At 49.0% G+C, this 25,518-nt stretch overlaps 1 protein-coding gene across 5 annotated transcripts in view; it reads left to right on the top strand.

The window, feature by feature from the left end:
• The first annotated feature begins 443 nt into the window (after positions 1 to 443).
• DOCK11 (dedicator of cytokinesis 11) overlaps positions 444 to 25,518 on the top strand; it is an 86,497-nt gene continuing 61,422 nt past the window's right edge. For all 5 annotated transcript variants that reach the window (XM_074883203.1, XM_074883200.1, XM_074883202.1 and 2 more), the window contains exons 1-6: positions 444 to 588; positions 18,997 to 19,113; positions 19,339 to 19,428; positions 20,150 to 20,232; positions 21,403 to 21,472; positions 23,665 to 23,760. In XM_074883203.1, coding sequence (XP_074739304.1) covers positions 487 to 588; positions 18,997 to 19,113; positions 19,339 to 19,428; positions 20,150 to 20,232; positions 21,403 to 21,472; positions 23,665 to 23,760 — 558 coding nt within the window. In that variant the 5' untranslated portion in view covers positions 444 to 486. The remainder of the gene's footprint in view (positions 589 to 18,996; positions 19,114 to 19,338; positions 19,429 to 20,149; positions 20,233 to 21,402; positions 21,473 to 23,664; positions 23,761 to 25,518) is intronic.

The raw sequence follows: 25,518 nt of genomic DNA, 5'->3' as shown, positions 1-25,518 counted from the left end.
TTTGCTGTAGCAAAGCCTGGAGGTTGGAGATGCTCGGTGATGACATCTAGTCCTGGATCCAGTTTAGCTTTACAGGAACACAGCGGGGACACACCTTGGGCAGAGCTGCACGGAGACCCCTTTGGCACCGAGCGCCCTCGGGGTAGTGTTGTTACAAGCGTCCGGTAACCGCTTCGGGAGAGCCTCCGCACCAGCCTGCCCTTGCTGGGCGACCTGCTGCCGCACCCCTGGGGCTCCACCATGGCCGCACCCCTGCAGCACCGCACCGGCCCGGGGGCTGGGGGCAGCCAGCCCCGGCGCGGCACTTGCGGCGGGGACAAAGCGGGGCCGGCCCGGGGGTCGGGGCGGGCCGAGCAGGGGCCCTCCCCATCCCCGCCCAGCGGCTCCGCCTGGCCCGGCCCCGCCCGCCGGCAGCGAGGGAGGGTGGGAGGGAGGAGGGAGGCAGCAGCCCGCGGCCCCGCGGCGGTGGTTGCGGACCATGTCGCCATGTCGGAAGTGAGGAAGTTCACGAAGCGGCTCAGCAAGCCGGGCACGGCCGCCGAGCTGCGGCAGAGCGTCTCGGAGGCGGTGCGCAGCTCCTTCGTCCTGGTGAGCGCGGCTTGGCTCGGCTCGGCTCGGCTCGGGAGCCCCGCCTGGCCCGGCCCGGCCCGGCGGTACCCTGGGCAGCTCCCGGGCGGCGGGAGCGGCGGCACCGGCGCTGGGCGGGCAGCGGCTGGGGAGGGGATAGAGTCGGGCAGGGGATGCGCGGAGCGGGGGAGGAGGAAGAGAAAGGGGCTGGAGAAGGGGCAGAGCCGGGTCGGGGCTGGGCAGGGCAGGGCAGGGCAGGGGGTGCGCGGGCAGCGGCTGGGAGGCGCTGGGCGAGGGATGGGCAGGGCGCGGCTGAGCAAGGCAGGCGGTGGGGAAGGGCAGGGGCAGAATCCCCTCCCTGGGTTCCCCTCCGTAGGTGTTGTGTCACGCCGTCCCGCCTGGCACCTCACTTGCCACCTGCCGTCCCCTGAGCGCAGCTCAGAGATGTGAGGGTGGGGGGAACCGGCACTTCTACCGCCCGCGGTTAGTTCGTGCCGGTGCGGTGGGAGCAGGAATTAAGGAGCGTTTGTCTGTGCAGGGCACTGAGCAAACAGGTAACGGAGCTCACCCTGCGTAGGGCGCAGGCAGCGTAAAACTGGCAAATAAATAGGGCAGGACTGAAGGGCACGGCCTGGCAAGGAGAGCGAGAGAGAGAGGCATGGGCGTAAGCCGGAGTCCGATGTATCCCGGGAATCCCGCTCAATTGTCTAGGCTGAAAGTCGTGTGCTTTATCCGATGCGTTTCATCCCTGCGTGTGGGATGCTGCAGCAGGTTGTCTTTGTTGTGCTCACAGCTGTGCAGACGTTAGCTGCCGTACCCTGGGTGGGTGCTGGGGTCGGTTCAGCGCTTCCCTGGGCTTTGTTGGATGTAATTTCCCTGTTGCTCATTGAATTACACTAGCATGTAATCAACTTTGACCTTGACTTTGATGGAAGGTTAGTCAATGGGATACGCAGAAAGTGCAGCACAAGTTCAGTGAATAATTCTCATTAGTTCTCTACTATCAAAATAAATGGCATGTGTCATTAAACAAACGGAGGAGTTTAAACAATTTTTTAAAAACAGAGTTTTCATGTAAATTCACTGATTTCTAAAGCTGAAAAAAGCCATGGTGATAATCCAGTCTGATTTCCTAGTGCTGTGGCTATTGCTTCCTATGTGCAATTGTTCAGAGATCCTTACGGGCTCCCATGTGATTTGCTTTCCCTCTTTCATCAACAATACGTAGGGATAAATGCTTTGTATAAGCTGATGGAACCCCTCATTAAAAATGAAATTGTACAGGACCTGAAGAGCTTTGGTATCCTACAGGCAAATGGTTACTTGGTGCCTGTGCCAGGTGTCTTCTATCAGAAAGGAAAGGGATGGGTGGGACTGCAGATGAAAATAAATAAAACCTTGACAGCAGCCCAAAGGAGCCGGCAGAGTCCAGCATCCATCAGCAGCCGCTCTCTTTCTGATCCTCTGTAGGGTTTCATTGCCCACACTGTCCCTGCCAACTTCTCTCTCTTTCTGACAAGCAAATCCCCCAGAGCTGCTGTGCTGCTTGGTGTGTTTGTAGCCAAGCGCTGGAGGAGGGTGAGGGCAGGTGTCTGTGGTTCCTAGGTCTTGGCAGTTTCCTGCTTTCAACAGTTCAGCAGCCAGGGATGAATCCCAGCACTTCTGCATCACTGGGAAGAGCCATAAGACGCTGCAGTGTTCAGGGAGCGGGGAAGGAGGTGGCATAAGCTTACAGGACTGTCTCAGATGGCACTTTGACAGCCCTCAGTGGTTAAGAATGAGGTTTATGCTTTCCGGATTGCTCCAAGAAGAAGGTGATTCCTCCCCATCTCCCAGGTCATCGTCCTTGCGAGGAAGGGATGTCTACCTGCTGGTGTGCTGGCTGTCGGGAGGGTGGAGAGGGCATCCCGGGGACTCATGGTGGGGAGTAGTGGAGAGAGAGGGAGACTGAAAAGCCATAGTTTCTGATCCTGCTCCCAAGACAAGGCTCAACCTTGGTGCTGATGAGCTGGGCAGCTGCAAAGCGTGGCGTGAGCACATCCCCCACCTGTCTGCCCCTTCCTTGCCATGGGGAGACCGAAGGCCCCGGCATCAGCTGTGTGCCAGCAGGCTGCAGTCCCACCTCTGCCTCATCCCCCGGCACTGCCGAGCTCACCTGTGCCCCTGGGAGGCAGGGGGTGGTTGATGGGTGCGTGGGGAGCAAGGGCTGGTGCTTGGTAGGGGGATGGAGCAGGTTGGCAGCGTGTGCTGCAGTGTGTCCCGGGGTGTCAGGAGCTGGGGCTTTCTGTCAGTCTGAAGCAGACTGGAGTCGCCCTAGGGACCTTGCTTGGCAGGATCCCATCCCCTTCCTGCAGCCTGGACACAGCAGGTGATGTTAAGTCAGTAAAAGCACGTGAATAGTTTAATACTCCCGGAGCCCCTGGAGACACCCTGCCTGTCCCTCAGTGATCCTGTAAGGTACTTTGGCTGTCCGCTTGCCTTGGGGTGATCATAGCTGAAACCATGGGGATCTGTGATGGTGAGCATGGATGAGATGACGGGGTGGGGACCAGAGCTAATGCTGCGGGTAGCAGAGCACGCAACTTCATCTGCAGGAAGAGTGGGCGCTACAGGGCTCTTTCAATGTGTAGATTGAGCTCGGCATTTTGGGCATTCAAGGCACTCCCTCAAGACAAGGAACTGTCTGGAGTAAGAAGCCATTTGTAGTCAGTGAATGAAATACTAGTAAATGAAAATGTCTCGGTGAGGAAAGCTTTTAACGTCATTGAAGTGGTCAGCTTGTATGGAGCCATAATTTGTGCATTAAAGGAGGTGCATCTCCAGCCAGGAGCGCTGTGCTCCTGCACGGCCAGCCCGAGCAAACGTGATGTCTGGGATGATGCAGCCCCAAAACTGCTGTCCTGCAGGTGCAGTGAAGCTCATGTAGTCTTACTTCTGTTCTTGGTTTTCCACTTAGGCTTCTCTAGCACCAGGAGAATATTTCTGCTTCTCTTTGGTTTGCAAAGCTGGAGTGAAGTTGGTGAGATTTGGTTGGTGACTTCTGGCAGGGCTTTGCTCCTTTGTGCTTGTGAAAGAGAAGCACTGGGGTGTCCTATGGTACCCGTGTCCCACGCACTGCCCTTAGGACCAGCTGCTAGGATGCAGTCAGTGCTCTTCCTGTCATGGTATAAGCGGAGCCCTAATCCAGAGCTGTACCAGCGAAAGTAAGTGTAGGCTGTGGTGGGGAGCTCAGTGGCACTTTGGGCCCCATGGATGAGGAAGGATGAAGTGCAGCTTTCATTTGGGGCTCTTCTGTTTCCTCTTACTGCACTGATGTTGCCAGTGTCCCGGCTCTTGTTCTGGCCTTGCATCACGTTCATGGGCAGCCTGTGCAAGGGAGGCCCTGGTGATGAAGAAGAGTTCAGCGGGAATCCCTTGAAAGTACGCACAGCCCTGTGGAGCGGAGTTGGAAGCGCCGAGGGTGCTGCAGGCAGCCAGGGTGTGTGGGAACCCTGGTTCTCTCTGTGCACGTTTCTTTGCAAAGCTGTAGGGCAGATTGTATCAATTTCAGCTTTGAATGGTCCCTGATGTGTGCTGCTGATTATAACTCATGGATGGAGTTTTGGCAGAATAACTGACAAAGAAGGTCACTGTTTAAATAAACAGACAAATCTAGTAAAAGCATTAAGTTGGCAGGTGGGATAAGTGGCATGCTAAAAGATGAAGGAAAATTTTAAGACTAGGTTAAAGAGCGGAACAGTCAAAGCCCAAGTGTGATAACTTAAACCATTCTTAACCAAGAGATTTACACGCAGCTTAAACCTTGGGGCCCCAACAGTAAAACACTGTGTTAGAAATGCAAATTCGGAGCCAGAGTACAAAGTGCTGATGATACCTGGGAGAGACATCTAGGCTAGACCTCAAGGAGAGCAGCCAGGGACCTTTGGCAGTGGATAGACATGGGTGATTTTGGCTCAGACCTGCAGTGCAATCTCCCTCCTCCCATTCTCTCCACACTCAGGATGTTGCTGAGTATTAATGGGAAAGTTGTGCAGCAAGGCAGGAGAAACCTGCACCGAGGCGCTGGCCGACGCAGGACCTGGGCAGCCGCGGGAGCGTTGCAGGACGGGGCGCAGGCCTTGCCAGAGGGATGCACACGCGTGCTCTGGTGTGCGACCTGGTCTGATGGAGGTGCCTGTGCCCCTCTCCTTCATCCCATCGTTGCTTTCCCCCGAAAGCCTTGTGGGGCATTGTAAAGTTGAGCAGTTTAAGAGCACACATGCCTGTGAATGAGATCTGTAATCTTGGGCCTTGTGGCACTGCCAGGAAAATAACAAAGGCTCTACCTTCTGCCTCAGGGTCTGAATCAGCTGCCTGTGGTCACTTGTTTCCCTGTGTGGATGTAAGGCCAAGGCTGAGCAGAGCCTCCCTGTGCCTCCCCTCTCTTTGGGAGAGATGTGCTCAGCAGTGGCAGGGCTCCCAGGAGGAGAGGGCTGTGTCTCAAGCCACTTGCAAGTTTTCCAAAGGTGTCGTTCTCAGTGTCGTGACAGAGAAATAAAATGTACGGGAGGCGTGAAATCAGAGGAGCAAGCACTTGACAAAACCCAGACAATCCATTTTCCTACAGCGCTGCCAAAACTAGTCATCTGGTGGCAATTTTAAGTATCCCACAATTACTCTGATTTTCTTTAGATCATTTCTATACAGATTAACTGAAGATACATTTACTGCTTCGCCACAGAGATTTACAAAGGATGCAGACCCCAAGCATCTTATCTGTGAAGAAGCAGCTGCAGAGGATTTGCCCACAGTGAGTGTCAGCCAGCCCAGTGGTGCATCCCTGGGCACCCCAAGGCGCAGCTTGGTGGCACCCAGGCACACATCTGCCAGCAAATGAACACCCAGCGATTGCAGTGTGGGAGAACCTCTGCTCACAAACAACTGCATTGATTCTTGCCCTACAGAGATATTCAAACCGAGTGTCTGCTCTGCCCTGTTACGTGGTGCTGTGGGATATGTTCCCTGAAACCTCACCGTGAGATCATGGGCAGCATGCCAGGAGAAGATGGGTTTTCTTTGATCCTGGCTGGGCTGGGCTTGTAAGGGTGGCTCAGTTTCAGGCAGACTCAAAAAGGAGATAAAAAGCTCTTTAACGGTGATATTAAGAAGGTTTTGACTGGAGGCAAAAAGGCATTTTGTTCTTTCTGTGGGTTTTTCTTCAGCTTAAACCATATTATTAGTGTCTGAATTTATACTCATGCAGAGGAAATCAGCTTTCTGCATAGAATCCTCTTTTAATAAGCTAAATTCACTTTGATCAATGTGAAGACTGTTTATATGCAGCGTTTGTAGTGATCTTTGTACTCAAGAGAGACACAGAATATATGCATGTTCCCCCTCGGGTGTAGTCAGTGTGCTGTGTTTGCATAATTTACATAGAAAAAGAGATGTATATGAGACATGGGAGGAAATTCTGCCCCTGCGTAAGTGGGTGGGAGTTTTGCTGTCGGTTCAGCCAGGGCAGGTTCTGCCCGCTGCGGCGGGGTGCCTCCGGAGTTGGCCACCGCAGCTCGCTCGGGTGACTTCTGTGGAAGTGCTTACGGAGAGATTATTGCTTACAGGGGCTTATTCAAGAAAACACTTAAACGCATTCTTAAAATTAATCACATGCTTTCCTGAACTGGGACTTGTGTGCTGGAAGGGGCTGAATTTAGCTCAGTGCTGGCCGAGTGCCGTGGTGTGGCTCTGGGCAGCGCGTGCCATGGAAATGGCCTGGTGTGCTCCTGCCTGAGTGCACACTGGTTGTTGTGGATGAAGGGCACTGTTTTACGGAGAGGAACAAGGCCCCAAGTACACTGTGCAGCTATTTGGGGCCACTTAACAAATCTCCAGCATGTCTCCTACCAATACCCCGTCCAGAAGAGATGAAGCAGTACCTTGCTCCCCCACACATGCCTGTGTGCTGAGGAATAGGTACTGCAGGATGAGCTGTAGTCAGTGCATCCATTTCTTGAGGTTTTTGGAGGCTATGACAGGCTTTTGATTGGCACTAAATCTTATCCTTCCCAAGGCATCATTTAAATATATGCGTCCTCCTGCCCATTATAGGAAAGCTCTAGGAAGACAGCAAAGCATCCAGCCCTTATGGTTGCTGGGCAAGGCTGAGAGTGGTTTGTTCTGTGCCAGGGACAATGTCATGAAAATGCAGGTGTCCCTGCATTGACAGCATCTGCCCCGACCTGCCACTGTCAATGCAGTGAAATGCCTGGAACAGATGGTTGGTGGTGGTGCCTGCAGCTAATGCCAGCAATGCGGTTGGGGATTTGGTGCACTCAGAATCCAATGAGGCGATGGCTCTCGGGCTTTCTTTCATCCTCTTCTGGTATCTGGAGATATTTGCAGAGATCTCCCCCCAGAACCAGGAGCATTTGAACCCAGACACCTGCTGTAGTGTATACTGTAGCATCCTTTTATATATGCAGCTTGGTGGCTCTTATAGCATTTCACTTAGCCCTTTGCATGCTGGTTTATTATCTCTAATGATGCAAAATTACACAAAGCTTTTGACATTTCTATGGCCCGAGAATGCAAGTCACGGTCACACACAGCAGCTGAACAGCAGCCAGGCTTGGGGCACACGTATGCTTTAGCTTTCCTGGTTAATTGGCCTCCTCACTCCTATTCTGTCTGAGGAGGAAAAGAGTAGTTTCATATGCCTTTGTGGCCATTGCTGTCATCTTAGAAATGCTGGAGTATGTTTCCCTGCCACCAACTCCCTCCATCTCTTTCATTCCCTTAAACAGTACAAATCAAAGCTCTCCCTTGCTGGCTCCTCTTTCCTTCAGCACAGCTCTGACTTATCTTTACAGCTTCTCCCTGCCTCCCGCTGCTTCTCTAATGGGGTCAGGTCTGCTTGTTCCTGACCCCTTTCTCACCCATCTCTCCTTTCTTGCTGAAATGCAATTTTTTCTCTCCCCTATTAATATCTCCTGCCACGAGAATGTCCCTGGGGAGTGGTTGCGGCTGGAAGGAGACCCTGCCTGTGTGAATCCAGAGCACTCCCTGCTCCCTCATCCTTCCTGTTCCTGGCTGCATGCTGGGTGACATCCCCACCGCAGCCGGTCCCCTCTGTCCCTGAGCAGGGACACTGCGCGGGTGCAGCTAGAAAGATGACATCTCACCTGTGCAGCATTAGGACTTGGTCATGTCAAAGGGCCATACGTTGCTCTCTGTAACGGCCATATATATATATATATATATATATAAAAAAACCTGTATTTCAGCAGTGATCAGGAGCGTGGTCTGTGGGTTGGGGCTGCACTGCAGTGTGTGTGCAGAGCAGGGCACATCTCCCAGCAGGTCTGGAGGAAGCCATGGCTCAGGATGGCAGCTGGCTCCACGCCTGCCAGGGCTCTGCCAGCCTGCCAAGCCTCCGGCTCTGCGTCTCGGCCCTGGGAGGCACAGTGTTAGCTGGAGCAGGGACTCGAGGGAAGTGTGTGCCAGCTGGAAAGGGGTGGAGGGGCACAGGGAGATGAGAGGCTTGGCCAGGGCTGGGTTTATGGTAAGGGCAGGTAGGAAAGGCACAGTCAGTGGAGGAGAAAGGAGGCTCCATCTCTTGGAGGGAGATGATGGTACTGGCTGGGGTGGGCTGAAACAAAGCTGGTTTTCAGGGAGGCAAACCCAGCTGCCAACAGACAGCCACTTTCCATAGCATTTTGGGGCTCCAGGGCAGTTGCACTGGACTCGGACAAGTTTCCCTTGCAGTTCTGCCTTCTCCTCTGTGCCTGGGGAGCCCTAAACACACCCTTGTCACTTTGCATAATGCTGGAGCTTGTATCTATGTCCTCATCTGGGGGAAGCTTTGAGGTGCTTCTGTCAACAACAGCATTTTGCCTGTGGGTGGGTTGAAGCGTTGCAGAGCGGGTCCACAGGCCCTCCTGCGTTTGCTGGGCAGAAAAGAGTTCAACTTTGCAGCCACTGCAGCCATCTGCACCTGCATCCGATGCCTGCAGCCCGAAGACAAGAGCATAGATGGGGGCTGAGACAGACAACTTCCTGAGCTGCTTAAATCACACTGACACCTCTGGGGTTTGACTTCACTGCTGGCAGTGATCGCTGAGGCAACCCAAAACTGTCTTGCGACTTGCCACTCTGTTTTTTCCTGGTGTTGCTGTACGGGCTCGGGCAAGTCGCTTCACCGTTGCCTGGCTCGGTTTGTGCCGCAGCAAAGCCAAGGAGCATTTTGCCTGCTCGCCCTCGGGGAGTGGCTGCGTGGTTGGCTTGACCCTGCACAAGTGGTTTCTGGAGTGAAAAACAAGAGTTTTTAAGAGCAGGCAGGAAAGGGAGGGGTCCTGCTGATGTGCAATTAATTGCTTTAAGATGTTCTGAAGCTGGCTATTCTGGAACTGGATGCTAAATATAAAACTGATACTACATAAATAAATGATGAAATACCAGTGACATCTGAAAAGCACTTTGGGATGCTCCAGTTAAGAACTTACATAAATAACATGTATTATTGTCATTCAAATTACTATTTTCCTTTTTTAGCATGCCTGTGCTTACAGAATGTTTTGAGAAGTCATATCTGGCAGAAATTCATCTGTCCCGTAGAAACCAGTACCCTTTTGCCAATTTCTATTAACGCTATTATTTTCAGAGGAGAAAAAAATCAAGAAAAAATCAAAGCTGTGCCATCTTTTCATATCTCTGATGCTCTGCGGCAGATGCTCAGCTGGATGCAGGTGCAGCTCCACTGACGTAGAGCTACGCTGATCCCTCCCTCTGGTCCCGGTACAGAAGGGCTGGATTTGAGCCAGGATGTACCTGTGCAGGCAGGGACATGCGGGACTTCACGTGTTGTGTCTGGGGACTGGAGATGCCGTGACAGTCTGTACTGAGCTGTCACTGGTGTCTCTCACACAGAAGCACTCGATGATCCTGAGGAAGGTCAGGGCACAGGGGACAAGGGTACTGAAAGCAATCTCAGATGCTTGCTCTAATCACTGTCCTGTGCAGGAGCGACGCTGGGTCACCTCAAGCGTGTACTTATGCCAAAGATGGGCCATGCCCCCAGCTACCAGTCGCCTCTGATGGTGCTTTTCCTATTGTCTCTGCACTTGTTCAGGGCATCATTTTCCGAGGTGATGTGTGAAGGTGAAGTGCACGTGGGCTGGAGCAGCAGCACTGCCTCGCAGCCTGGGCCACTCACAGGTTGGCTGTGAACTCTCGCTGCTTCGTTGCAATGAGAAGCTTCTTTCTGAAGGCTGTTTCCTTTGCTTAAGTGATTATGCAAGAATCTCAAGCTTTCAGAAAAAAACAGCCTTCCTGGCCTTTGTGGCTGCAGAACTAAGTTTCAAAATGTGATCTGCGAAAGGCTGTGAAGTGTGGAATCTACTTCTGAATAAGTGAAAGGGAAATGAAGAGACATACACTGATAATCCTGACTTGCTGTAATTTCTAAGTCGATTTGAAGACATTTCAAGGCCTGAATTAGTTTTATTTGCCAGGCCCAATAACGACAGGTGAATGTTTGTATGTCTACACTGACATCAACTTTTTGACTGCTTCTTCAAGCCTTCTCCAAGCTGATGTCTTGCACTGATGCTATGCCACTCTCAGTGGTCTCAGAGTGTTTCAGAGACAGTGCTGATAACTGCAAACACTTGCTTTGTCCCTAGAAAATTGGGCATTACATTGAAAAAAGAGGCAGCCAAGTTACAAAATACCCAGAACCCAGTCAGCCCTTTGTAGTGCTCAGATAAGGTTCTGCTGCCACCCGGGGCCATTGATGCAGGAGACAGGTGTGGGTCGGTGAGATGTTTTTGCAGAGGACTTGAGCAGGGTGGAGAGAAGCGCAGGAGAGGGGGCAGGCTTTTGCTCCACGCTTTGGGATGGAAAGCATGAGTCATTTCCACTGCAAATGTTTTCTTGAGGGTGCCAGGACTGTGCACCCATCCTCCCCTTCTGCACCACATGGCTTTTTATTTCTCTGAAAGCTCCTGTCAGATGCAGCCATCTCCATTTAACATGGAGCAGGGGGAGAGAGGGGTACAGCAGCCTTGTGCTGTCTGCACTGGGTTTCAGAGCTGGAGTGTGGCCCAGACTGGCACATAACTCCTGCATGGAGATGGGAGCGCGGGGACTCCCACCCAGACCCCCTGGAAATGATGCACTTGCAGCTGTGTCTCCCTGCTGTCCAGCCGCTGGGCTCCCTTTGCCCCATGTACCCATTTCTGGGTGTAAAAGAGACAAAGAGAGTCCTGCAGCTTGCTGTAGGGGTGCTGGGGACTGGGGAAGGGAGAGTGCTTGCCTGGACCACAGCTGGGGAAACATTTATTTCGAGTATATAGGATGAGTACTGCAGAGGAAAAAGGACATGCTGGGGTATCCTACTGAAGGCATCACCTAACAACTCCTTGGAGAGCCCACACTGCCCAAGGGAAAATCTGTTTGCCAGCTGGGAGGGGAGAGCCCTCGGAGGGCTGGCATGCCACAGATCTGCTCCTGTGTGTTGGTCCGGCCCGTGCAAGCCTGTGTCCTGCTTTCTTCTTTCTGCTCTGGGCCACAGAGCATCCACGTGCATCCATGTGCTGTGAGCATCCACACAAGGCAGCGCTGCCAGCTCCACTCTGGGATGCAGGATTTGGGTGAGCAGGGAGTGGGGTGCTGGACGAGCTGCCCTGCAGCAGGCAGTGCCCACTGGGCAGGCTGGGGCCCTGGCAGCATCAAGTTGGAGCCTCCTGGCCTCCCTGTCTCCCACCTCTCACAGATACACAGCCCCAGCCTTTGCACAAGCCCTGCTTCCCATGACATCACCTCCGCACTCCCCGGCCTCCAGCACAGCCTCATCCCCAGGTGAGCAAAACCCACATCCCCCAGCCCACCTGCCTCTGCACTACCTTGGACCAGCTCCTGATACCCTTCCCTCTCCCTGCTTCCCCCGCTCTTCCTCCTCCTCATGAAGTTTTACTCCCTTGGCATTTCACAAAATGCTCAGTGTGTTTGTATGTCCGTCTTACAGCCTGTCTCTCTCTCTCTCTCCCCTGTCGCAGGTGCAGACATTTCGCCCATGATCTCAAGCTCAGCATTTTTGTGCCTTCAGCACAGCCAGGATTCCTGTCTGGGCATTCCTCTTGTGTTTTTAAACTTCCTTCTCTCTGGCCAGTGTAAAAATAGTTTTGGCCTGCCCGTGCCCAGCTTTATTGACTATTTTTCATCCTTGTGGTTTTACCGTAGCCCATCTCTGCACATCTTGCCCTGGGCCCCGCTGTTACATCCAGCTGAGTGGTGGGTTTGCAGCAGGTTCATGGGCACAAGCTCCCTGTCACCTGGTGAGAGCTGCTTCATTGCCTCCTTTCTGATTTCCACCCAAAATGTGGCTTTGCTGAGAAGCCCACAAACCTCTTGGCAGCAGCAAGGCTGTGTCGTGTTGTGACTGCTGCCATGTGTGCTGACTCACACTGTCTCCCTGTTCACCCTTCCTCCCCCATTTCTGTTTCCACCTCTTCCCTCTCTACTGTGTTTTTGAATGCAAAGCCTTTGGGGCACAGACTTTATTCTGGCTTTGCACAGGGTTATGGTGGTTTCAGGCACTAGATAGCCAAGCTCAGGGTTTCCCACTTTCCATTGCTCTTTCTTATGCCCAGGTTCCTGGAATGATGAATTATGTGTGAATCTCAGCTTTTTAAAATGAAGCTCTGTGGCCTTCCTGAAAGCTTGAATTAGAGCATGTAAATGGGATCAGACAGCAGTGCAGGAACGGGGGGCAGAAAAAATGAAGAGTCACAAATGTGCTATTAAAAAAAAAAAAAAAAAAAGCTCTTAAAGACCACACAAATTGAGAGAGCCCTGACCTGAGATCTTTGAAACGCTGGCTTCGGAAAAGTGTTTTTTATGGGTAGAAATTCCTCAGTTCTGTGTGCCCATATGGTTTGCCAAGTGAATTTTCTCAGTTCCCAGGCACCATTTAAATTCTCCCATGTACTTTCAGGTTTCATGAACAAAATGAAAAATGAGGAATTCTTTTCGCTGTCTGCGAGGTATCCTCATGTTTCCAGATTGTGCGTTGTGGTGGGAAGTGGTTCTTCTTTGCCCTGGGCTGTTGCTAGTCTTAGAAGTGATGTGACCATGACTAGTATGTCCAAAGGGTAGTTGTACACTTCTGTTTTTTCCCCCTTTTAGCTTTTAATCAATTCCTCAGATTGCCTATTTTTTGTGTATTTCACCTACTTGGTCCTTTGGGATTTATTTTAAAACTCGGGCTTTGCTAGGCTTTCTGTGTAAATGCATTACAGAGTTGCAACAGATGAGGCAGTAAATAGGCTGTAAAATGCTTGCTAAATTTTGGGGAACAGTTGTACAATCGGAGACAATGTATTTATATGTACATGTAGTCCTTCTCTCTAGCTACTCTAAAGAACCATCACTTTTAATATTCGGATCACTTATGTCTCTCTAGCTGCTTTGTGAGGGTGGATGCATGCACTGGGTTGAGCTCTGAGGAAGTAAGAAAACACCGTGTCTCGGGTGCTGCCGAACCCGCAAGTTTTTTCAGTGGAAGGCACGGAGGAAGCGTTGCTGAGAAGCGAAAGTCGGTCGGGCACGGTGCAGCTCATGCTGGGGGTTGCTCTGGGCTTGGCTTCCGTTGTGCAATGGGAAACGTGCGCTGGCAGCCGATGCGGGGCTCGTGTCAGTGCAAAGGGATGAGCAAATGGGTTAAAGCAGAGCCAAACCAGCCCGGTTTGCCATTTTCTTCTCTGGATGTTATTTTAAATGAGAGCCAGCCTGGAAGGACTGAAAATACAAAAGCTTTCTGACAGTTTTCCTTTGGCCACTGTTTTAAAAAAACCCTTGAGTGAAACATTTTTCTTTCACTTTCCATACATTTGCATCACTTGGATCATACCTGTTGTAATTCTGCAAGAAAACGATCTCAGAAAAATGTTAAACATATAATAAAAACATTGCCACATTTGTATGGTATACAAATGCAGGACACTAGAAAACAGGTGGCTACTGTTTTTCAGGCAATAAAAGTTTAAAATAGAAATAGCCTTTCCTGTACTTCCCCACATGAATATTTCCAGCTGTCATTGTGAACCCTTGTTTATAAAGCAAATATAAGGAGTTTTCTAAGATTTGCAAATGGATGCAGAAAGGAGACAATTTAATCTGACTTATTTAGATTCCCCCCTCATGGTTAATGGGTAATTCTCTTGCTAAAACATTTCATTCAAACTCGCTCTGGTGGTTTCTGTCCAGGGGGAGTTTGTGCTCAGGCTGGCAGAGGGCAGCAGGACAAGCAGGGCACTGAGGACCTTTACTTGAGGTTTTCCTTGTGCTGGGCTCTTTGTGCTCACGCTTGGGCAAAGGCAGAGTCTTGCGTTGGTGTTTGTGGGCATGCTTCTGTTGAAGTAATTCCATTGAATTTCCTGTTAAAATGCTGGCCAACTTGCTTGCTGGTGAAGAGTCAATACTCTTAATAGACAGGCTGTTGTTTCGCCTGTGCTGTTGTCCAAGTGGAACCTTGCGACCCAGCCTGGGTAGGGTCTCAAGCACTCAAGCATGGCAGACAACCCTCTTTCTCGTGCTCCACATGGCCCCGTGCTCAGGGAGCAGCAGTCTCAGGGCAGAAGCAGAGGGACAGAGAGTACAACCTGGTTTTGGGAACGGGCTGATGTGCGGGACTTCAACCAGGTCTTTTTTAAGAGGTGTGTGGGCTTATCTGGGAGAGCACACTGCTCTCCTGTTATCTTTTGATTTAAATCGTGTCTGTTTATGTTTTTCCACTATGAGGTCTTTCCCACGGCTCTTGATTTTTATCCCAGTGCAGTGGGCTGCAGTGCTTTGGGCTGGGAGCTGCTGCTGGGTGTGCTCAGGGTGCTGCAGCCGCAGGGGCCATGGGAGAAGGCAGCTCACCCCCAGCCTGCCCACACTGCTGTTGCACAAGCGGTCGGAGAAACCCAAGGAGCATCACAATGCACCCGTCTGCCTGCCCTGGGTGAATAGCTGCTGCGTGTATACCTGAGAACAGGATGGCTTTGGCAGCACTGCACGTTTTTTCCTGCAGAAATGGGTTGATTTTGTTGCTGGACTGGCAGCATTTCTTTGTTCTTGGATATTGGCTTTCCCCCTGGAGGAATTTGTGGTTTCTAAGACTCTAAGTACTTTAGTGTAATAGTTTTTCTTCTGCTTTCTTAATGACTTTGGTGGGTGCCATCTGCTGTTGTGACAGCACCGGGCAGTGTGAGGCTCAGCCCTGGATGCCAGGAGGTGTGTGCTTTAACCAAGCTTGTCAGAAAAACTAAGACTTTGAAATCTGATTTTCAGGGTTTAAAGCTTTACCTCCAGCCTAGGATGGGCCAAAGGGTGAAAAATATTTGTGATGGATCCCTCCTTACTCTGCAGGTCTGTTTGCAGGGGCACAGGCATGCCTGTCCCCACTGGGCAGTCAGCATGGTTTGGGATGGATGGAGGAGTCTGTGTTTCCTCGATGGTGGGCAGGGGACAGGCCACATCCTTTCATGAGCAGCTGCTTTGCTTGCAAACAGCTTGACCTACATCTTTTGGCTTCACTTTAGAGACGTTGCTGTGGTTCCTGTTGTGACCTGTGACAGCCTGGGTGCAAGCACGGCCAGCATAACGCCATGCTGCAGGTGACAGAGGGCTGCTGTGTGCTGAAACAGGGAAATCACACAGCTTGGGTAAGGAGAGCTCTAGGAACTGCATTTCTGAGAGCTCCGGAGGAGAAATGCCTGTCTGTAGGTGCTGCAAAGTCCATCTGGGTGACAGCTCTCTGCAGCCCTGCAGGCGCGCATCCCTCGCCTCCTGGACCTCCCTGGGTCTCAGCACTCAGCACAGCCTCATGGGATACAGATCACAGCACCAGCCTGCACAACACGTGTTGTCCGATATCACTAAATCCACAAGAGTGGAAGGGCTGTAGTGAGTTATTTTAAGGAGCTTTTGCATCTCTCTGGTTGGCAGTACTTCACAGATTTTGAAGCCTCTCATGCGAGGATGTGGGATCCTTTTCAGTCCTTACCCATTAATTGTCATCGAATCCCACGAGGGTCACTACCAGGACTTTGTCTTGCTGGTCATCAGAGATGTCAAAGCTAGAAAAGAAATGTTATCAAAAACCCAACTTTTAAAAAGAACAGCTTTAGAAACACAGTCCCAGTTTCAGGACCATGTTGCAAAATAAAAAAGGACTAAAAATACTGTGTAATCGGAAGGCCTGAGTTCTGCATACCCAAAGCCACTATTTAATGCCATAGCGATATGAAATTCTCTTAGAGGGAATCTAATTTACCATTACAGCTGCTGTCGGGGTGAGGTGAGACAGGGAGTTGGTGTAAGCAGTGCTCAGGCTCGTGGCACTGCTTTAACCAGCTTATGCTGCTGAGTTTTGCTGGGACTGCTGCCGTGATTAGCAGCAAAAAAAGTACATCGAGCAACTCATCAGAGAGCCATATGCCTGGTCTATAGGGTCCTGCCTGGTCTTGTGGGGTGGCTGAGCTTTGGGGACACTTGGCCCCAGACCTGCAAATGGGAGAGCAGCTTGAGAATGTCCTGTTAATTCACATTAATTTGCAAACTTTGGCAAATTTTCAGAAGCACATAGTGTTATCCTGAAATAAGTCCAGTGTTTCAGATGATTAACCAAATTCAATTAAGCATTTAAAGAGCATGAGAAAGACTGAGAGCAAATGAGTTGCTTTTCTCCATCTACATGTTGGGTTTTTGGGACTCCTATTTTTCAGATGATCTCTTTCCTTTTTTTACGAGGTTCCCATGCAGCTCAGGTCCTGGATGCAGGGGGAAGAGGCGCTCCATGTCAGTGAGGCTGGCAGCGGGCAGCACTGGGGCTGGCAGCGTTTGCCACCCTATGCCCCAAATCCCCTGTGCCCGCAGGAGCTGGGCAGCAGCACCCAGCCACTCTAGCACCCAGCGTGGGCTCTCTGCCCAGTGACCTTTGTCCTTCCCACCAGTAATCTGCTGGGCTTCTCCCGCCATGGCTGCAGTGCTTCTGCTGGTGCTAACACAGCACTGAAGCTTGTGAGGTTTCTTTCAGGACTGTGCAAGCAGTGAAGCAAAGTTTCCAGAGAGCGATTAAGAGGAAACTGTTTCAGATATCTGAGCTAATCCATGCCGGATTCCTGCAGCATGGAAAAGAGACATTTTGAATGCAAAACTCTCAGGGGCAGGAAGTGTATTTTCCCCAGCCAAGAGTAGGAGTTTCTTCATGGACAGCCAGAAGCATGGCAGAGTGGGTGCTCGGCCAAAGGCTGTGCAGAAATTGCTCTGCCCAGAGGCTTGCACAGGACCAGGCGTCGCTTACATTAGTAAAACGGGCCTTAACTGCACATAGGTTCTGTGCTGTCCTTCATCAGAGAGATGCTGGGATGTTGTTCTGCTGGCCTTGCATTTCTGAAGTGCTGTGGGGAAAAGCTTTCATCTTGGTGTCGCTTTCTGAATGTATTAAAAGCTCACCAGTCATGCACCTGGGACAGAGGAATGGCCTCTACCTGGTGGGGCTGATCCTTTGGGTGAGGGAAGCCAGAGGCAGCCTAAGAGAGATGGCTGCCTTCGCTGCTCCAGCCCGATGGACCATCTAGATTTGCTACAGACCCTGGATTTTTATTCTCTTTTTACCATGTGCCAGAGTATGGTGAAAAAGGCAGGACATTTTTTTCTACAATTCTTTGATTTTTTTTAAAAGGTGCTGGTGTATGGGAACATATCACCACACAAAGATTTTCTGCAACATTTCAGAAAAAGATTAAAACAAGACTAAAATATGACCATCCCCAAATAGCTTCTGCCTGGGGCTGTTACCCCCTTGCTTGACAACTGCCTCCCTGAAGTACCAGCTCCACTTCAAAGCAGGAGATGCTCAGCTGTCATTAAAGCAAAACCCTGGCTCACATTTGCTGCAAAGGGCTTGAAGACATTACTTAATGCATCCCAGAGACTCAGGAGCCAAAGACACAGGACAGAAATCCTTTGCCTATGATTGTTTTTGGAAGAGCAATGTTGATTTCTTGACTTATTTCACATGTCACAGGCAATATTAAGCTGTTTGAACTCTTGGTGGTGCGGCTGTTTACCCAGTGGTGTTATATGATGCTGAGCTTTTGGTCCTCATTTTGGACTCATTTCCTTAGGCTGTAGGTTTTGCTGTCTTCAGCAAGAGACCTTGTGCCGTTCTCATTTTTAACTCAGGGCTAAGTCAACAGTTCATCCCAGCAAAACCATTCAGCTGGGGGGTAAAGTTTACTGCTGATGGGGAAGCATCTGATGTTCCTCTTCCGAGGGGTGGAGAGCCCAAACACGCCATCCTGCAAGGGTGTTATCGTCAGAGGCATGTGCCCTCCTGGCATCACGCGGCTGCTGGAGGGGTTTCATAAACACTGTCCGTGACATGGACAGGCATCAAGATTTTGGTCAAGATTCAAAACAAGGCAAGGCTCCTGTATCAGAATTTGCTTCCCATTTTATTGTGACCATTGATATACAGTGTCAATGGTTTGTTTTTGGTGTGAAGTTTAATTTTCACAGTTGCAGTGCTAAGTGCCTGACTCTTGCTTATGAAATCTGAAGTCTAGGGCTGGGCAGCTGAGATGACATTTGTCCCCTTCAGAAGTTGCTCTTGTTTTTTTCTCACATTTTGTAAAGGTTTTTTTTTCTGAACTTGTAACATGGACAAAAGTAATGCAATAACAAATGTAGTGGCATTCTCCTAATAGTTTTTACTCGTGACTCCACGGATTTTGGAGAAGTTCCTTTTTCTTCCCAGAAACGTAAGTGAGAGCAAAACCAGGCCCCAGATTTTTCCAGCCTTTGGCTATGGCTGAGGTGTGATTTATGGAGAGGACTTTCCTGCCTTTCCAGAGGGATGCTGCTCTGCTCGAGGGGGGGGGTGTGAGATTCCTGCTCTGGAGGTTGTAGCAGCCGACTTGCTCTCATCTCACCAGTGGCACATTTCCAGAGAGAGCGCAACTCTCATCAGCCCCTCTAGCAAAACCAGCTTGGAACTGAGCAGAGCCAGCATAGGAGGCTGTATTTCTTCTGAGCTGTACAGATGAGCTGCTCAAACATAAAGATGCTGAAGCTTGCAGCTGTTAAAGCTGTGGCCTGTCCAGAAGGATTTCTTGCTCCATTAAGAAATTAGAGACTGTGCTTAGACCAGAGCAGCACAGTGCTTTGTTTCTTCCAGTAGCTCATTACCAGGCACAAATAACTTAACCCCTTGTTTCCCTCTCTGCAAAACATGCACATCGGTGGTTACCTGCATCACACGAGTATCAGATTGCTGAATTCATGAGCAGTCCATTGGTAACACAGTTTGAAATTGTCAGGCTAAATTAAGCACAAGATGTTAGTTACTAGTTATTTTATATATTATATACATGTAAATTTTTTCATCTTCTATGTTTCCTGCAGGAAAAAACCAAAGTGGTTGAACCCTTGGACTATGAGAACGTGATCCTTCAACGCAAAGTTCAGATCTACAGTGATCCCCTCCGGGACCTGCTGATATTTCCGATCGAAGATGTATCTGTGAGTTTGCACTGGCTGTTTCTCATGTTTGAGGCTCACTTAACTCCAGTCCTGTTTACCTTGGAAAATTTCCACTGTTAACCACATGTTAATTTTGGCTGCATTACTGACACATAAAACCAAAATGACCCACTGGTGATTTGGGCCCACCACATTTATTTAAAGCAAGTATCAAGCCCTGAAGACCCACTTTGCACTGAAAACATGTTCTCCTTTTTCCTGCAGATCTCAGTCATCAGTCGACAGAGAAGGACTGTCCAGTCGACAGTGCCAGAAGATGCTCTAAAGAAAGCTCAGAGTCTCTTTGTCAAAGAGGTGAGGGCAAAAGTCCATGCAACGCCTTACTTCAGCACTTTCTCCCTTAGGCAAGGTGCTCTGCTGTACTCCTGGTCTGCGAGGTTGCAGATCACTTAGTTTTTCCTGTGTGGGAAGTGCCGGTCGCTGGCAGTTTGGCCGCACAAGATAGTTCTTTCATGTGCCTCTTGTGCAGCGCTTCTTTCCAGCAGGTTTTGTACACGGACAAGGTGTGTGGCTTTGCACCGCCTGCCTGAGCTGCAAGATGCGGGCGTGCAGCAGGGCAGGGGGTGGTTTACACACCCTCCCTGGAGCATCCTGAGTGCCACAGGTTGGTTCTGTAAAGTGCCGCTCTCTAGGATCATTCTCTCCAAGTGCAGTGGAACTAAATGCCAAGCGATGGTCATGGCGAGTTAGAGGCACTACATTTCCAAGGGCAGAAAATTGGTGTTTTCTGGAAAACAGTCCCCTCCCAAATCACTATTCCTTTTTTAAAGCCTTGGAACGATATAAATACAAAATCAGTAGCTGTGTGGCAGGCCAGATGCTGTGTGATTTTGTTTCTGTGCTGAAAAGATTCCTTATGAAATTCTGTACTGCAACATAAAACAAGTGAAGCAGCCTTGTTCAGACCCTGTCCACTTGTGCTTACCTCATCCAGCAGTCTGTAACCTTTCAGACTTGTGCATGGTTTTGTTTTGCTTGGTGTAGCTTTCAAAGAGCTGTATTGTTTTCCTTTCAGTGCATTAAAACCTACAGCTCAGACTGGCACGTGGTAAACTACAAGTATGAGGAATACTCAGGAGACTTTCGGATGTTGCCATGGTAAGTGTCGCGCTCCCTTGGAATACTAATGCATGGTCACAGGGCTGGGGTTGGATCAGGCTTTGGAGAAACAGTCTGCCCTTTTGGCTGATGCCTGTCCCACAGGCAGCCTCCCCTCCAGGGGTATGTCACTCTGAAGGTTAAGAGAGCCAGAGGTTCGTCTTATCATGCCGTTGTCACTCAGCTCTGTCAGGGAGATGCTGACAATATTGCCAGCATGGGTCATAACTTCACATCCTACCCACCAGCATGCGAACAGCCTCCTCCATCTGGGATGAGAACAGACTACAGTCTGGGCACATGGGAGGATAAATAGTGTTGGCAGTGTCTGCTCATCCCGAATTGGGAGCCGTATTGTCCCCCTGGGCTGATGTTCTCTGCATGCTAGACACAGTGTTCCCATGCTGAGTAGATCTTCTTTGTGCCCCCTGTCTCTGAGATGCTGTTTTACAACTCCAGTCCGGTGGTGTAGTATCGCTATTAATGCTGGCAGTGCTGGAGAGTTACGTGCTCTGAAATGTTGGGCTGTGCCAGTGATTCCAGCCCCAAAGCTAATCAGGTTTTTCAGACAGGCATATACATCTTGGATTTCTGCCGGATTGTTGTTTTCTCAGTGGTTGTGCCTGCTCTGCTCCCACTCCCCATGCTCCATGCACGTCTGAACCACTGCTCAGGCTGCTTGTGTGCTGGCAGCTTGTCAAATGCTTTTTCTTCTTTTCTTCAGGCTAAAGTGGGTCAGTTCTGAGGATCTTGCAGGGATGTGAAGCAGCAATGGGGCAACACTATCGATCAAATCATATTAAAATTTGTGAATAATCTTGCAGTCTGATCTTGCTTCTTTTTTGGCAAGATGGAAGATAGACTGGCCTGCTGCATCCATGTGCTGCATAAATGCAAGGCAACAAAAGCTCTGCAGAATCAGATGGCTAACAAGGAGAAAACTAATTACACAGTGCTTATGCTTAATTTCCATGAAATGCACTCAGAAGTTAGCTTTCTCCAGCTGTAAGGGGCTGTAGGTGTCTTGAAATCTATCTTCTCCAGGAGGACAGTTCTGCTGTGCTCTGTAGTCTGCAGTGTGGCTATTGGTTCTGGACCCAGCATCTGCTTGCTGGCTTGGAGGGCCTTTGCTTCCCAGTCATTAAAAATGAAAATATGTTGTGATTTCAGCAAATCCTTTAGGCCAGACAAGATTCCAAGCCATGTATTTGAAATTGATGAAGACTTTGAAAAGGACGAGGTAAGGAAATTTCTTTTTACATATTCTGCTCTAAGATCTGTTAAAAAGCAGATTTCACAAGGCAAAGTCAGAATTCAGTTCTCAGGAATGGTTTTCTGGTGCAATGCTTCGTAGTGTGAAGATGGGACCAAAACTGAGACAGTGATTTATTTCAAAGTATGACAAGATAATCTCTTGGAGACAAGGGCCCCCTAAATTATCAGAAAAATTAGCTGTAATATTTCTCATGGCTTTTTCGCTTGAAATATTGCAGCAGCGGAAGAGAAAAAAAGGAAGCCAAACAATTACTGAGTAAAATTCTTCATGTCCAGAATTAGAAGTGGGCAATTTGGTGTTCAACTACACTGAAATATTGGGGTCCACCTCTTTAAAAGTTTTGTGCTCTGTCAATTCTTAGTCACCTGTACCCAGCATATTCACAGTGTGTCAGTCCCATTCTGTGTATACTGTGCAAGTGTTCAGAGGCATTTGCTTCCTCTCAGAATTTGGTGTATTTGTGCTCGGCTGGTTGCAGGGAAGATTTGCAGTCCTGGAGCTCTTCCATGGGGGTGAGATGGGAGCTCTTGACAATTGGGACACCTCAAACCTGATGGTCATTTTGGATGATGCAGATGCCATGTTTCCTTGTGCATATCACATTTCCTATAAAAGGGAGGAGTGACATTTATCTATATCGAGTATCGTGTGAAGCTTAATTGATGCGTTAAGCAGTTTTAGTTTATGGTAGAAAGAGTTCAGCCCAGCTGTTTAAAATCCACATGGCACCAAGATGCTACTTCTGAGGAATTTACAGAGGAAACGGGAAGATTTGAGAGGGCTGTTTCATGCACGTTTCTCACAATTGCTGTATATGTCCCAGCACACCTCAGGTCTGGACTGTGATGGCTTTTTCCTAAATGGAAATGTATTTTCAAGTTTGGCCTTAATTTTTTTTGGCTGTGTTGTCGGTTTGTATTACATCATTAGCTTGAACTGTTACCACTTTAATAATATCTAATTTGGGCTGGAGACAGAGCTGTGCACTATGTTATCAGCATGTCTCTGAAAAAAACAAAAGGACAAAAATATGCTATCAAAATTTGATGGAGACCTTTTTTCTTCTGATCAGAGTTCCAAATACTCAAACAAGTGAAGTTACCGATGTTGGTTGTGGAAGAGTATTCCCAGTGCTTTGGCAGATATTTTGACATTTATCTCTTTTGGCATGGCCATATCTAAAGGCTTCTGTTACAGTTTCCTGATGGAGTGTTTACACATCCATTAGAAGTATGTAATGGAAATTCAAGTAAAAGAAATCTCTTCATGACAAAAAGGTGAACCATTATAAAGGAGAAGTCGTGGGTTGTTTTACCCAAGGAAATAAAGCATTAGACAATTTACTTTGTCGTTGGAAGTTAAACAAGAAAAGAGTGAAAACCTGCCATTTGGGATGCAGGAGACGATATGGACCAGTCCCTTCATAGCTCATCAGCAGACAGTCCAGGTGCACCTCTGCTGCTGAGTCACTGGAAGTCCAAAGGTGAGTTTTTTTCACCAGTCTGGGATCTCATTTCCCTCCCTCCCCAGTGGAGGTCAGAGTTAGGTGTGGATAGAGGGCTCTTCTCCCTTTCTGGGACCACAGGGCAGGAGCAGAGGTGGAAACCCCAGCTGGTATGCCAAGACAGCCTGGTTGGGTCACTTGAAAATTTTTGGTTTGGTAAATGTGAAACCAGTCAGTTACATTTCAGCTATTGGGGTTTGGTGCAGTTTGCCTAAATTTAAAGTGGAGAGTGGATTTATACAAAAGGAAATGACAAAATAAGTCTGGTGTTCTGCATTTTACAACTTTCTAAACAGACCATTTTGAAAATTTCCTTCTTCCCCAGGTTTTTGAAATACTGTGTAAGAACCAACATGCATTTCATCATTGCAAAATTGCTGTGCAGTTTTATCAGTGTAGATGTAATCTTTCTTGGTCAAAGGTGACCCAAACTAGCCTGTTTTGCCTCTTTCTTGGAAAGAGATAACCCTGAAATTTTTTGTGATAATACTGTAGCTGTACATGTTACACATACATTCTACATGTTACTGTATTGCTGTAGTTAAAACTGTATTGCTTTGCAGGGTGGAATATCCCTTGTGTCCAAGGGGAATTTTGCGTGGGAGGCAGTTCACCTGACTTCCTCTTTTTCTGATATTTTGCTCTCTTTCAGGATTCCTCGTCCCTGTGCTCCCAGAAGGGTGGTGTGATAAAGCAAGGCTGGCTGCACAAAGCAAATGTAAATAGCACAATCACTGTTACCATGAAGGTGAGTTTGATCCAGCATTATGTTAATTGTGAAGGAGACACTAGGTTAAGTTCAGACCACATCTCTAAAACTATCAGGAGTGCAACGGGTGGGTTTGGGTTTGGGTTTGGGCTTGGATGGGTGACTGTCCCTCTTCTAGAGTATCCCAAGGTGGACTGGAAAAGCTAGTCTGGTGACAGTTTTTGATCCTCCCCTCCCCGGAATATAAGACCAATGCACTTCCAATCATGACAGGCAAGCTGAACAAAAAGGTGAAGCATGTTATAATAAACCAGATTGTTTTCTGAATGAGCAGCCAAGGCCCAGAAGAGGAAGGCAATTTAAATAACTGAAACAGCTGCCCTGCAAAGAAGACTTTCTAAATTGATAGTTTCCTTGCTGGTAGGAAATACGTACAAAGGCCAGCTTTAAATTAAAATGACAAGTCTTTGCTTTAAAAGCAGGGGTGATATCACTGAAGAGATGGAGCATTACTGACCTAGAAGCAACAGCTGCATTGTCTCCTGTTCTCCGCTGTACGTAATCCAGCGTGACATTACTTAGATTTCGCAATGGAGGTTTTTAGTAGTTCCACCGCAGGTTTTTGCTGTGGCAATGAGCCCATCTGTTGTTCCACCATGCAGCTGCCTTGTTACAGCATAGAGAGAATATTAGGGAGTTATGCTCAACTGTGCAGTTGAAGGATGGCTGCAGTGAGGCTGCTTTGTAAGGATAATAGTAAATCTCAAAAAGCTCAGTTGTTCTGAGGCTCAATTCAACAAGTTGTGCTTTCATGAAAAGTAGAACAGGACTGTTCATAGGGCTAATTTTGAGTTTTAAAATGACTACTCATGAGCTTGAAGGCAATAGAGCAGGATTTTCCGATCTTCTGCTTTTCCAAGCAGCAAGGTTGAAGCCATTTCTGCTCCTGTAACTTCTGGAGGAGGTGGATATGCTCAAAGGAGTCAGTTGGGTCTGTTCGACATATTGTTGGCCTCACTGCCCAGCACTTCAGACCCACCTTTCAGAGACATTATCTGAACTATACTGGCTTCAGTTCAATTAATAAGTCTCTTGTGAAACTTGGATATCAAAGTACCGGAAATCAGTAGCCATTTTCTGAGCAGTTCTGGTCACTTCTGTGTCTTACAAAACACCTCCTAAGGCACATGCGAGAAATCTGAGGACTTTGAATGTCTTCACCACTTTGAGAGGCTGCTGTGCTACTGCAGAAGCAGACACATCCATCTTTTGAGTGCTGGTTCTTTCATTGCCGTGATGCGCTGAGCTGTTGGTACCTCACACAGTTGCTAAGCATATGCAGAGTGTATTTTGTGGAGAGCCAGCCCATGAGCAAACTGTAATTAGGCTAAAGCTGCCAACCTTTATTTCAGAGTAACCGTTCCTTTGCAGAGAACTTCCCTGTTTTGGCCCAGCTCCCTTGCTGTCTGTTTGCAGCGTGTAGTGTGCTGCATTACAACCATGGCGTCAAGATTTTCTCTCTTTCATCTCTGCCCAAATGGACTTCCCCAGTTCTCCAGCCATCCCTCTGCAATTGCAATGCTTACCGACAGCGTCTGTAGCCTGATCAGGGGGGATGTTCCCTCTGCTCCTAGGTTTATAGTATTAATTTCAAATGATCATAGTCTTCTGACAATTATTTCTGACAGCAGTGCTTACAAGGGGAGAAGATCATAGGAACAGTGTTTGCTGCTTGCTTCTGCATTTCCTTTTGAACAGAATTCAGAAGATGCAAATGGTTTAGCATGAAATCCCATA

Source organism: Strix uralensis, chromosome 13, assembly GCF_047716275.1.
Source record: "Strix uralensis isolate ZFMK-TIS-50842 chromosome 13, bStrUra1, whole genome shotgun sequence".
Lineage (NCBI taxonomy): Eukaryota > Metazoa > Chordata > Aves > Strigiformes > Strigidae > Strix > Strix uralensis.
This window is presented reverse-complemented; position numbering and strand designations above follow the sequence as displayed.